We start from the raw sequence: 14304 nt of genomic DNA on the forward strand, positions 1-14304 counted from the left end.
GCATACTTTGGAAATTATTTGAAAATTTTAAAAATTACTTCTCAAACTTAAATTTTAAATTCCTTGAAAAAATTATGGTTCCAAACTTATGGCAAATTTTCTAACTTAGCTAAACACTTACAAGAAAACTAATTTTAAAAGAGCTAAGTGTTTATGTCTATACTCATTTTACTCTCTTATTTATTTTGATATATGGCAAAGGGGAAGAGTATAAGGAAATTCAAAAGAAATTAAATAGTATAAGGAAATTCAAAAGAAATTAAAGAAAATTTAAAATAAAAAGATATTATTTTAAGGGGGAGCTTTAATATGCTTATATTTTATTTATGCTTGTACTAATTTATGTTGATCTTTATTGCATCTTTTTCCTTAACTTTGAATTTCGGTTGCCATAATCAAAAAGGGGGAGATTGTTGGTGCGGGAAGCATCCGACGATCGAACTCAAGTTTTGATAATGACAAAGGGATTCAAAGTTAAGTTTAATTGTTATCTAGTGGATGATTGAGTGTTTCAGGAAAGTCCTAGCTGAGGTTGGGCAAAGGGAAAATCCTAGGGGGTGGTAACCCTAGGTCATAGGGGGTGGTAACCCTATGCAGAAAGTCTTGATGGGTCGGAGCTTCGGGCAAAAATCCTAGGGGGCGGTAACCCTAGGTTAAAATCCTAGTGTCGCGAACCGGGTGGAAGACTGGACGGGTCAAGGACCGGACGTCCAGCATGAAGACCGGAAGCATCTGACCGGACATTGAGCAAAGATAAACTCTCCTGAGTGGAGTAGGTGAGGACGCGTTCCCCGGAAGAGGGAACAGTAGGCGTTGGTTCGACCTAGGGTTTCCGGTTGGAAATCCGAAGTCAGAACCGGACAGTCTGGAGACTGTCAAATTTATTTCTAGATATTATCGTTTGTATTCTAACTCTGTTTTGCAGGAAACAAATATTTTCATGCAGGGTTAAGACTGACCGAGATCGGTCGACCGAACAATGGGATCGGTCGATCGAACCCCCAAGCCAGCAGATCAGATCTTCAGAGGTTAGACCAGGCTCGACCAGGGGATCGGTCGACCGAACCTGGGTTGGGTGTCGACTGGATCAGGCTGACTGGGCTAAGTCAGAACAGCTTATCGGTCGACCGAACCTCGGATAGAGTTTGACTGGATCGAAGTGGAGTGAGAAGATGGGGCGGATCAGATAGGAGGGATCGCCTGATCGGTCGACCGAACCTTAGGATCGGTCGACCGATCCGCTTCGGGTCAAACTTGATCCCGAAGCTTGGGGATCTGGATCAGACTTTGCAGAGCTATAAAAGGAGGCCTCGAGGTGCATCTTGAACATATATTTCGAACAGAATAACCTGCGCTCTTCCGTGTGCCGCTCCAAACACTTCTGCGACGCTCTGCTACTCCGACAGTCAGCGACTACGTCTACATCTCTTGTACTGTCGGTATATTTTCATTAGTGCACTTATTGTAATAATCAATTGTAAACTTTGCGATATTATAGTTGTTGTCCACCGAAAACGATCAACGATCGCGGGCCTTGGAGTAGGAGTCGCCCTAGGCTCCGAACTAAGTAAATCTTGGCTCTTCTCTATTTGTGTTATTTTTTTTCTTTTCTGTTGCATTTACTCGAACGATTTCCGAATACGAGAATTGTGAAAATCATAAGTACTATTCACCCCCCCTCTAGCGCTTTCGATCCAACAGATTCAATACCAATGTAACCATATCATTTAATTTTAATTCACACCCTATTTATCTTGCTGTGAATTTTTAAAAACATTTTAACTTTTTTTTTCCAAGAAGAAAAATAGTAGTTTCAAAATCATATAAAAAACAGGGTCTATTTTTTAAGATTTTAAATGTGCTCTCATCGTCGGGTGAGTTAGACAAGTATATGTAGGGACTAAGGGGTACTTTAAAATAGAGGTGCATTTGACAAATATAAAAGTGTCATATATGATTGAGATATTAGTGAGTGTATGGTGTAATAGAACAAACCTTCTAGCAGGATCATTCTGTCGTAATAAATATGAAAAAACTAGATAAATTATACAACCAGATGCAGAAAATTTTATATTAGAATTAAATCATACCTAAGTTTAGAGATATTTTCTTTATGCTATCCCCAAAAAAAGTCGAAGTTGAAGCACGATCTTCCATAGTGGTTAGGACTTCGACGCCATATATCCTCATCTAATGGAAAGCAAGGAATAATCTCTCGATCGATCCCTAATCGTGTTAGGATTACATCCTATATATAGTTTGATATCTACTATCCATTATCAACCCATTAATGATAACGGATGCTGAATTTAAAGTAAATGAGTCTACACATATAATATCCACATTCAAAAGCAAACCCAATAACACATCAATTAGATCACTTTAATAGGTTTGAACTTAAGTGACAAAATAGTAGGTTATGAATTCACTGTAAGCCCGCTAATGAGTTATTAGATGTATATAAAATATTCAACAATCTTCCATTTGAGCTACATGTGAAGATAATATAATACACAATATATTCCTTAGTACATGTAATAATGTCAATCTTTATGGATAAAAATATTCTCTTAAACAATCCGATCCATTAATTTTATCAGCAAGGATTAAAGAAATCATATCTACTACAACTGTAACAAGTCTCACAGTAATTATAATACCAATTCATTAATGATATAGATCAAAGGTAGATGTGTAACATGAAAATTGCATGAAAAATAATATGCACATATACATTCTCAATTGATCCTCTTAATGACCCAAAGGGTCCAAGTCATGTTTACAAATTACCTTATACTAAACTGTATGTGTAAATCATGACCTATTTTTTATGATTCAAACTAGAGTTCATATCATATTTACTATACTAAATGCTAAAGTATATTAGCAAATTATGATATCTTTATTTCAGAGTGATAATTAAAATCCTTACTATTGCAACAAAACAAGAAACTGTATAAAATAACAAAAGTGTTTATTATATAGAATGACAAAATGATAAATATAAATATAGACTCCCACTAAATAGGTACTTCACCCAATAGAAGCACATACATATGTGCAATATGAACATGAAATACTTTGGGTTGCAAACCCTTTGTGAGTGGATTTGTAATCATAAAGTTTGTATTAATGTGCTCTATTCACACCTGACCATTCTGAACTTTTTCTTTGACCACTAGAAACTTGTTATCGATGTGTTTAAACTTCGACGAGCTACAATTGTTCTTTGAATATAGTTCTGTGACTTTATTATCACAGTTAATTCTCAAGTGTCTATCAATACTGCTAATAATATGTAATTTTGTGATAAGATTCTATACCCATATCATGTGGTTGGAAACTTCATAACAAGGTTATAAAGTCTATGTTCATAGTGGAAGTGACTATTAACGTCTATTTAATATTTTTCCATGATATAGCCCCCCTTAGCATGAAAATATAACTTGAGGTGGACCTCTTGCTATCTAACTGATATTGAGTATTTTGATGCATTATTTTGACTTCTATACATAGTATTTTTACCTTCTCGTATGCTTAATTTCGCGTTTATATTATGTTTTGTGAGCAGGAATTTATTTTAGACTTAATTATTATAATTTTTCTACAATTATGATATAATTTCTTATATTTTAAATTTGATTTGTAGAAAATTCAAAGAGCCATGAATCTGAGTCGAGTCAAGTTCGGCTTGATTTGAAGGGAAAAAGGAAGAGATCAAATTTGGAGAATTTAGATCATTGATCGAGATCAAGGCAACTAAGAGTTCATTTAAGAAGTGGAGCTCCAATTCAATTTGAATACAAGGAAAAGAGGAGCCCAATCCTAAAACCAATTTTATATGGATCCAGATATAAACCTCTTACTCCTCTCATAAACCCAAAATCTTAAACCCGTTAAGAAACTCTTCCATTCCCCTCACCTCTTCCTCATGCACGGGATGCTGCCCTATGCCATCTGAAGACCTCCCTTCTCCCTCTTCATCCTCAAGAGCTTCGACCATCCTCTCCATCATCGTCGGCTGAAGTTCACTCCTCCATCTCCTCCCATTAGGCTGACCATCCTCTCATCCTCTTCTCACTCGGACACACTCCCAATGCTAAGCACCCAATGTCCGACCTCCTTCCTCTTCCACCATCTGTCGAGGGCACCATCTCCACTGTCACCACCGCTAGCCGGACTCCATATCTATCATCATCTTCACCTCTTCGGGTTAGAAGAGGAGAAGCCCCTTCATCTCCTTATCACAACAGTCATCTCCTTCATCTTCTCCTTCTTCCACCCATCGCCAACACCACCGAAGCTCCTCATCTCCTCTTCGAGTTAGAAGAGGAGTAGAGCTTCTTCCTTCCTCTTCATTCATCTAGCCACTATCTACACCTCCGTCAATCCCTCCCTCACCATCAGACCACCTCCTCTTTGTAAATACTTAGGTTGGTTTTGAGGTGATTAACTGAGTTAAATTAGGTCTTATGTCTTTGGATGCCTTGTGTTTAAGTGTACAGGAACTTAGAAATACAAGAAGTCGAGAGAAAGATGCGATGAGAGAGAATAATTGCACAAGAAATGAGTCAAAGGGCTTGGTGCATTTGACGGATGAAAAATTATAGAAGAGTACACAAGTGGACTGTTGGTGCAATTCCCCTAGGTCAAGGTTGACCAGGTTGACTAACCTTGAATTGGCTCAAGCTTGAGTTTTAATATGTGAGTTTCGATATTTGACAATATATAAAAATTATTTTGACAATGTTTGGAGATTGCAGGAGCAATTGTCTGTTTGAGAGATTGATCAAGGTTGACCAGGTTGACAAGAAGAAGAGTCAAGTATGTCAAGGTTGACCGGATACTTGATCGGGAAAGTCCTAATTGGAGGTTAGACAAGGATAAGTCTAACAGGAAGGTTGGTAGAAGAGAAAAATCCAAGTGGGTCATTGTTGACTTGACACTTGGTGTTAAAAGTTCTGGTGAGTGAAGCTAGGCAGAAGGAAAATTCTAGTGAGTGAAGCTAGGTAAAAACCTTGGTGAGTGAAGCCAGGCAGAAGGAAAGTCCTGGTGAGTGAAGCTAGGTAGTGAGAAAATCCCGGTGAGTGAAGCCAGGTGAAAGACCTAGTGAGTGAAGCTAGGCAGATGGAAATCTTGGTGAGTAAAGACAGATGAAAGCCCTAGTGAGTAAAGCTAGGCATTAAGAATATCTTGGTGAGTGAAGCCAAGCAATGGAAATCCAGGTGGGTCAAGGATGACCGAACATCTAGTGATTGGAAGTCCAAGTAGGTCAAAGGATCGACTGGATACTTGACACAAGGAGAAAAGTCCAAGTGGATTAAGGGATTGACCGAACACTTGGTGAAGAAGTCTCAGCAGGTCAAGGTTAAACGAATGTTAGGTAATGAGGAATCCCAACAGGTTAAAGTTGACTGGATGTTGGGTTTGGGAACCCTAGACTTGAGTTAGGCAAGTTAGGGTTGGTCAATCGATCAAGTGATCGATTGAACCAGAGCTCAATTGATCAGCCGATCGATTAGGAGTGTGTTGCGAGTGAAAGTAGCACCAAGCTAGTTTTAGGTGAGCTCAATTTTGGACGATCGAAGCATCACCCAAAGAAGCGCGAGGAGTTAACCATTTAGAGGTTAATTGGACGGCTGAAGGCAGCTCCAAGCTGGTTGGAGGTAACCTCGTGCCTTTTGATGGAGGCGCCTTGATGGAGGTTGGAGGGGCCCTCGTGCCTCTTGATGGAGGCGCCCTGATGAAGGCTGAAGGCACCCTCGTGCCTCTCTTGGAGGTGTCCTGGAGCTTCCATAGAGACACCTCCAATCAATAGTAGTTGTTAGGATACCATTGAGAAGAGGATAATCTCTATCCTCTTAGAGGCGCCTTGGATCCCTTTGGAGGTGCCTCCAATCGACGTGAACCAATGATAACTTTTTCTCATGAGGCTATAAAAAATCCCCTGAAGTTAAGAATTAAATAACAATCAATGTACTACTTTCTTATTCATTCCTAAGCTTTCCAAAGTTTGTAAGAGGCTACTTTACCTTCAACAAATGAGTCTTTTCTATTGGAGTTTTTTTTATTGTTTTGAATTAATAACCATCCCGATTGTAACTAAATAAATCCTTTTATCCTTTTACTTATTTTATGTTATTATTTTTAATATTAATTAATGAATTATGCTTAATTAATATTGTGTCCTTGCCAAGTTCAAAGCAAGAGATTAACTGCCTACCTGGACCTACAATTGGTATCAAAGTCAGATAGCTTTAGAAGGACTAACTGCCGACTAAAGTAAAAATGACGATGGTCGGATCAAGCATTCATCGTCAAAGTTCAAGGGGGAGTTCGTACTTTGGAAGCGCTATATGGAGGTATTCTTCAAGATTGACTTTGAAATTCTTCTTACTATCAAATATGATTTTATAGCTTCTAGATATCATCACAGAGAGGAAAAAGAAGAACATCTTTGGAGCAAAAAAGTGCAGAATGACATCACGGCGAATGACAAAGTAGAGTTTCATCTACTGAGCATTCTTCCACCCCAAGAGGTTAATCAGATCAAAAACTACAACTCAGCTAAAGAACTTTGGGAAAAGTTCCAAGAGTTGCATGAAGGGGCCTCGAAGGCTAAACTCGTAAGATGGGACATGGTGCGGAACCAACTTAGCAACCTCCGGATGGAAAAGGAAGAGACAGTAGCTCATCTACATGCAAGATCAAGGAATTGATCACCAGACTCACGAATCTTGAAGAAATGATAATAAATCGAGATTTGCAAGGTATGCGTTAAATGATTTTCTAAAAACTTCCGAGTAGACATCTATAGTGGACTCATTTTACATATTCAAAGATCTCGAGGTAAGTACTTAGAAAATCTATTTTCCACTTTTGAATTACATGAGTCAAGATGTGAAGGTTTAAGAAATAAAGAAGAAAAGTCAACTCAGAACCTGACACTCAAAGCCAAGAAGATCGAGCCGGAGTCAGAATTATCGCTGGACGAAAATGAAGAAGCCTACATGGTAAGAAAGTTTAGTAAGTTTTTTTAAAACTAATAATTTTGATAAGAAGTAGGCAACAAAGCTACTATGAAGCAAAAGGAAGGTTTGTTGCTACAACTGTCAAGAAGAAGGACACATCAAGAATAACTACCCGAAGCTGAAGAAAAGGGAGAAAGAAAAAAAATATAGGGCCAAAATGGACGAAGCACAAGAATCTAAAAGCCATATGAGATGAGTTGTCGTCAGAGTCCGAGATCTAGACCTATGTCGGACTTGCACTTATGATAAGTCATTAAGAAGATAAAGACAAAAAAAACTTATCTGACATGAGTATTGTGAGTAACGATGAATGGAGAGCGTCGAACTATGAGTTCGACATGGTAAGTGAGATACATCTCTTATCTCCTGAACAATTATACAATGATATTAAAATGCTATCTAGATCTCTTTGCAAAAATAGGAATAAATATTTAAAATAAAAAAAGACTATGCATGTTTGTTAAAATTTTTTAACAAAATTAAAATTAAAAATACAAAATTAAAAGAAGAAATGGAAACATTGAAAGTAAAGAATTATGTATGCCTCTAATATTTTTCGAACCTCAAATTTTAGAGATTATAAAGGACTTAATTGATATTTAGAAAATTATAAGGGCTAAATTGCAAAATTTACTAGAAATAATATTTCTAAAAAATACTTGATAAATTAAGTAGGTAAGAACTTAGTTTGGATATCAAAATCGGTACTAGATTATTAAATTAATTTATTGTGTATGCTAGAAATTTAAATTGTTTTAATTTATTAACACTTTTAGAAAAATGAAATTCGTAGATCTTCTATTCATATTTTCTATCTATTTTTTTATTAAAAATAAAAATATTATTTACTAATAGAAAATTTTTAAATTTTTTTTAAAGCTACATTATTTTTTATTAATTTTTTTAACCAAAATCAGATTTTTAAGATTAAAATTATTTCTAAAATTAATATTTGAAAATTTTAATTTTTATGTGATAAAACATTATGTTTTATATTATTATAAAATATTTCTAAAATTTTCAACTATTATATTAATTATTATGATTTTTTTACAAAAAATCATATTTTTATAATTAAAAATTCTCATAAATTTATTTTTCAAAAATTAAATAAAAATTATATTTTATATGCTCAAAAAAATTAGTAAGATTTTTCAAAGCCAACAACTATTCTTAATTATTAAGTTTCAAAAATGCATATCTCAGTCCTAAAATATTTATTCCGGCAATGAAAAAAAATAATATTTTTTTGAAATTTTTTATTCTGATCCAAACAGTTTTATGAAATGTTGATAAAAATTTTAGACTTTTTCAAAATTGGAAAATAAATTTTAAAATAATTTTTATCAAAAATAATTTTAAAAATAATTTTTATCAAAAATAGTTTTTAAAATAATTTTTATCAAAAAAAATTTTAAAATTATTTTTATAAAAAATAAGCAATATTTCTTAAAAATTATTTTCTATGATAAAATATTTTGATAAAAATACAAGAGTTTAGATATTTTACAACCAGACCCTTAAAATTTTCTTGTATTTTTCTACTACTATTTTCTATTTTTTTTTTTTTCAAATTTTGTATATGATGAAAGGAGGAGAATAATTAGATATTAAGTTTAGGAGAAGGTTCTATTTTAAATTTCCATATTTATTTGAAATTAGAATAAATATGTTTAATTGTCATATTTAAGTTATAATTGGTTTTTACTTGTTTGTTTAACTCTAATCTTAACTTGGATTGATGCACATTAAAAAGGGGGAGATTATACCTATCCCAGGTTGATTTTGAGGTGATCAACTGAGTTAAGTTAGGTCTTGTGTCTTTTGATGTCTTGTGTCTAAGTGTGAAAGAACTTAGGAACACAAAAAGTCGAGCGGAAGATGCGGCGAGCGAGAAGGATGGAAGGGGAAATGAGTTGACTGGCTCGGTGCATCTGAGGGACGAAAAGCTGTGGAAGAGTACACCAGTGGACGAGAAAAATGTGTACGAAGCGTTCAAGGGACGAGAAGACGGGGAGGAAGCCTGCTCAAGGAGAATATCGGAGTTAGGTTCGAGTGAGCTCAATTTCGAACGGTTGGAGCATCACCCAAAGAAGCGCGGGAAAAGTTAACCATTGAGATTAACTGGACGGCTGAAGGCAACTCCAAAATGGTTGAACGCACCTCTAAGATAGTTGGAGGCGCCCTCACACCTCTTGATAGAGGTGCCCTGATGGAGGTTGGAGGCGACCTCGTGCCTCTTGATGGAAGTGCCTTGATGAAGGTTGGAGGCATCTTCACACCCTTCTTAAAGGCACCCTAAAGCTTCCATAGAGGCGCCTCCAATAAACAGTAGCCATTAGATTAATGTTGAGAAGAAGGTAATCTCTATCCTCTTAGAGACACCTTGGATCCCTTCGGAGGTGCCTCCAACCGACGTGAACCAGCGGTAACTTTTTCTCAGGAGGATATAAAAAAACCCTAAAGGTAGGAATTAAATAAGAATCAATGTACTACTTTCTTATCCATTCCTGAGCTTTTCAAAGTCTATAATAGGTTACTCTACCTTTAACGAAGGAGTCTTTTCTAGTGGAGTTTTTTCATTACCATAAATTAATAACCATCCTGGTTGTAACCAAGTAAATCTTTTTGTTATCTTACTTATTTTATATTATTGTTTTTAATGTTAATTAATTATACTTAATTAATATTGTGTCCTTGCTAAGTCTAAGCAAGAGATTTTTATATTTTTTTTTCAGGGCTATTTACCCACCTTTAGTTGGCCTACTTGGACTACACTCTTTAGGTTAGAAGAGGAGGAGCCGAATCCCTTCTCCCCTTTGGGTTATAAGAGAGGAAGCCTTCGTCATCATCCCCAACAATCCTTCTTCATCTTCCGACATCCCTCTTCTCTTCGGGTTAGAAGAGAAGAGGTCCACTTCATTCGTGCTTCGATCAGTTCGCTTCCGAAGCTCTATCTGTAGCCATCGTCATCCATTCAGATCAAGGGAGAAGATTTGTCTGCAAGCTTGGGTTTAAGTCTTTAATGTGTTGGGTTGTTTCTTACTTTATATTATTGATTGTGGATTGAATGTTTGTACCAAATTGAACTCCCATGTTTAAATTGCTCACACTTTGCTTAATTTAATCCATGCTCACCAAGTGTTCGTTGAAATGCCCCAAACAATTGCTTTACTTTAATCCATCTTCGACATAAGCTACATCCACCTCACTGTTCAACTTCAACTCCTGTGTACGCGGTTGCAAAACAGAAGTATATCCAATGAATTCAGTGTGTGCTCAATTCTAGCAGCAAGCTCAACCTCCGTTCATCAATTCCGGTAGAGATTGAACAAGTTTGTTGTTTTCATTGTGCTAGAATCCTGAGTTGGTGCCCTTGATGTTATAATTCTGTATTGGTTTTTACTGTTCATCTAAGTTGTTCTATTTAGTGGGGTTCGTGCTGTTGGGAGCAGTCTATCAGAGGTCAATTGTGTGTGTTGGTGTCCACCAGGGTTGGTGGTTCCAAATTCAGGTCCTTTGTGTGACAGCGGAGGGTAGTCAACTTAGAGTTGATCGTGGGAGAGAGGTTTGGTTAATTTAGTTTCTTTTCTTGTTTGATTTATGTGTTATGTTCTTATCCATGTTAGATTGTTTAATCTTGCACTTTGTTAGGTTTTGTTAACTTTGTTTGGTTTTATTTATGCATGATTGCTAAACTTGTAACATAGGGTGACAATGTGGTGTAGGTTTACTAATTATGCATAGTTATATTTTGTTTAATCGATGTTAAGTTTGTTTAGTTCAACTGCATTTGTTTTACTATTATTTTTCCCTTATACATATTTGTGCTATTTGTTATATTTTTATGTTATGCTTTGATAGATGTTCTTATGTCATAGGGTGACAATGTCGTGCAAGTTTGTCTTCGATAGTTAGATAGAATTTTAGTTTCATTTATGCATGTTTATTCTATAGAAGGTGATGCATGTAGCGTAGAGTAACACTGTGCTATAAGTTTATCGTTGTTGGTTAGATAGTTGAAAACAAATTATTAATTTGGGAGCTACACTTGTGACAATCTTAAGAGCTCCTCAAATTTTCTCGACGTTATCGGGGAACTTAGTGGTGTTCATTTGTTTTTAGACGATAGATTAGTTTTATCTTTATCTTATTCTTATTTTTCTGCTTTGTTATTTTATTTTTCTTTTGATGTAATTGTTAGTTTCTCCTTTTGCTATTGAACTTTGCAGGTTAAAGGAAAGGGGTGAGAGGAGTAATACTCACAGTTATACAATGAATACAGATTTATTTTGGCCAAGTTTGATCATTTAGACCACCTTTTCAATTTTTTAATATTTTCCATTTCATTTTTTTTAATTTTATTCTCTCTTATTTCTATTTATTTGATGGTCACAAAATTTTTAAATATTGTTAGGACTTAATTATTTCATCTCATGTATGCATGTATTTTATCATGTATATTTTTTTTGTCTTTTGATTTTATTTACATAAGTGTTTCAGGTGAGACTAGGAAATTTCTGTGTGTCATTAGCAGTTCCAGTGTTTCAGTGTGATCATGACCTCATATTTGATAAGCATCATAGAGGACAATACTGAAAAGACTCTTGGAGAGCTTTGGGAACCAGACTTGTTAGATGAGTCATTCTACATCCGTTATTTTGATTTGGATACAAACTTCGAGTTATGACAAATTATTCATTTATTACCGAAGTTTCATGGAGTTTCTGGTGAAGATCCCAATAGACATTTATAAGAATTTCATATGGTATGATCTACATTGAAATCACATTGTATAATCAAAAGATGATGTTAGCCTTCGAGTATTTCTATTCTCACTGGCGGGTTCAATAAAAGATTGGTTGTACTGTCGTCCACCTAATTCTATCACTAGCTAGTTCAATATAATGAAGAAATTATATTTGGTTAGGTTCTTCCTTGCTTTTAGGACCACATTTATTCAGAGGTATATTTATGGAGTTCAACAATTCACAGGAGAACTATTACAAGAATATTGGAAGAGATTTAAATGACTTGTTGCTAATTGCCCTCAACACTAGATTAGTGATCACCTATTTGATTCAGTACTTCTATAAGGGATTACTTCCCATAGACAGGAGTATGGTTGATGTAGCTAGTGGAGGGGCTATAGTTAACAAGACATCTGTTCAGACTAGAGAACTTATTGAGATTATGATTACAAATTATCAGCGGTTTGAGACTAGACTGATGATTGCTAAAGATGTTTATTCCTTTGTTAATGTATTTCTAAGCAGGATCTAGTATCATCAGTCTGATTCTCAGTATTATCAGCTATATCAGTAATACAGGTATAATTCATTGTCAAGATTCCGGTATAGGAACACACAACAAGGGATTTCTAAGTGGCCCCAATATTATCAGTCTTATTTTCAGTACTATCAGCCTGAGCAGAATCTTGAGGAGTAGTTGCAACAATTCTGGCAACATCAAGAAACACAATTCTAGGAAAGGACACATCCATCAACACAGTTATAGTTGCTATCAGATTAACATACCACATCAATTTTTAAGGAGATGGATTATAGAGTTTGTGATAATCCTGACCTTAATTCTACTACTCTACCAGGCTCTTCTAGTTTTTTATATCATGATGTTGTAGTTTATCCTGATAATGTTGTTGATGATGATAATATTATTGTTCCAAATCTTCTTGATGTTGTAGGTGCTATTGATAATGATGGAAGTGTAAGGATTTGTGTTGTAGAGACAAAATCTCAAGAATCACTTCCTTTGATTACACTACCTTCTGAGCCAATTAAGCATGTGGTTGCACTTAGTGATGATGGAAGTGTAGGGATGACTCAAGAATCACTTCCTTTGATTGTACGACTACTAGAGCTAGATCCTTTACTGGTTTAAGAGAATGCCACATTCACTATTCTAGATCCTCCAGATACCTTTCAGTATGGTCAGATTAATATTTCTTCTGAATTTTTAGGAAATTTCATGAAGGTAATTAGGTTTGATTTTAGTGGATGTGACACATCTCTTAATTCATACTCTGTTAACATTGATATTATTTTTAATCCATCTCACACAGCATGTGTGCAGGAATTGCATCCTCTTTTTATGTACAAGATTTCTACACGTCTTTCATTTGCAGTCAATGATGTAAGGATGCATTTTACCAATTGAAGAAAGTCCTAACTTTCTATATAATAATTAAGCTTTTGGAGTGAATACTCTAATTGAACCATCTTCGACCATCAGAGAAAATTAAAGGAGGCGATGGTGATGGGAGCGGTCCTCACTTCACATACAATCATTCCACGGTTAGATTGACTTTTGAAACTGAATCATTTGCTTTTATTTGGTAGTTCGTTTTTATTTTGTTCTGTCAGTTTTCATAATAAATTCCCTATACATTCTTTTTATCATTTTAGAAATTATGAAAGGTAGTTAAATTTGATTGTCGAGTTTGAAGATTTATTATCATGATTGGATTCTTAGATTGCATATGGTTATAACTTGGTGATGGATTATATGTTAGTAGATTAAGATGATAATTTTTGTATACCTAGTGAGGATTTTTAAGCCTATTATTCTCATTTAGTGTAATGTACTTATGGTTAATGTTATTCTAGAACTTACCTTAATTCTTTTGATACCACATTATTATAGGGTTGCATGATTTTTATGAAGGCTATCTCACTTGCTTTTATTCATTCCTTTTGTTATCACATGTTTCTTGAATACATTTCATATCATCCGTCAAATCATTTTTTTCTCTCTTCCATTTATTCCACTTTATTCTTTCTTGGGATGTGGATATTTTTGGATGTTACATGATGAGTGTTTTATTCAGGACGGACAAAAGTTTAAGTGTGTGAGAGAGAAATTGCTTACTAGAATTTAAGGGAAACATAGGTAAGTCATGCTTGATTATCGTAGGTGAGTCATGCTATTTCTCTTTTTATTTGAGTTATTGATGATCATGCATAGAAAAGATGCACAACATGTTTAACATGTTGAAAAACACATGAAACAAGAAAAAAAAGTGAACAGAAGAAAAAAATAGAAAAAGGGAAAAGAAAAAAATATTTTGACATGTCGTGCATTCTATATTCAATTGTGGTAGAATTTTTTTTGGGTGACAATCTTTATTGTAACAACATTAAGATGTGATTGTATATTATGAGTAGATTTTTTATTGAAAATGTATAATAGAGGTTATTGACATGTTCATTGAGTTGTGAAACGATAGCTTGGAAGTTTGGATGTACTATTTTTG

At 34.9% G+C, this 14304-nt stretch overlaps 1 protein-coding gene across 1 annotated transcript in view; it reads left to right on the forward strand.

Moving 5' to 3' along the window:
* The window catches only part of LOC122037889 (histone-lysine N-methyltransferase SUVR4-like), a 31319-nt gene extending 18387 nt beyond the window's left edge, over nt 1-12932 (forward strand). Inside the window, exons 6-7 of the mRNA XM_042597352.1 lie at nt 12308-12361; nt 12640-12932. Of these exons, the coding sequence (XP_042453286.1) occupies nt 12308-12361; nt 12640-12932 (347 nt within the window). The remainder of the gene's footprint in view (nt 1-12307; nt 12362-12639) is intronic.
* The last annotated feature ends 1372 nt before the right edge of the window (nt 12933-14304 follow it).

Source organism: Zingiber officinale, chromosome 1B, assembly GCF_018446385.1.
Source record: "Zingiber officinale cultivar Zhangliang chromosome 1B, Zo_v1.1, whole genome shotgun sequence".
NCBI classification, from domain to species: Eukaryota; Viridiplantae; Streptophyta; class Magnoliopsida; order Zingiberales; family Zingiberaceae; genus Zingiber; species Zingiber officinale.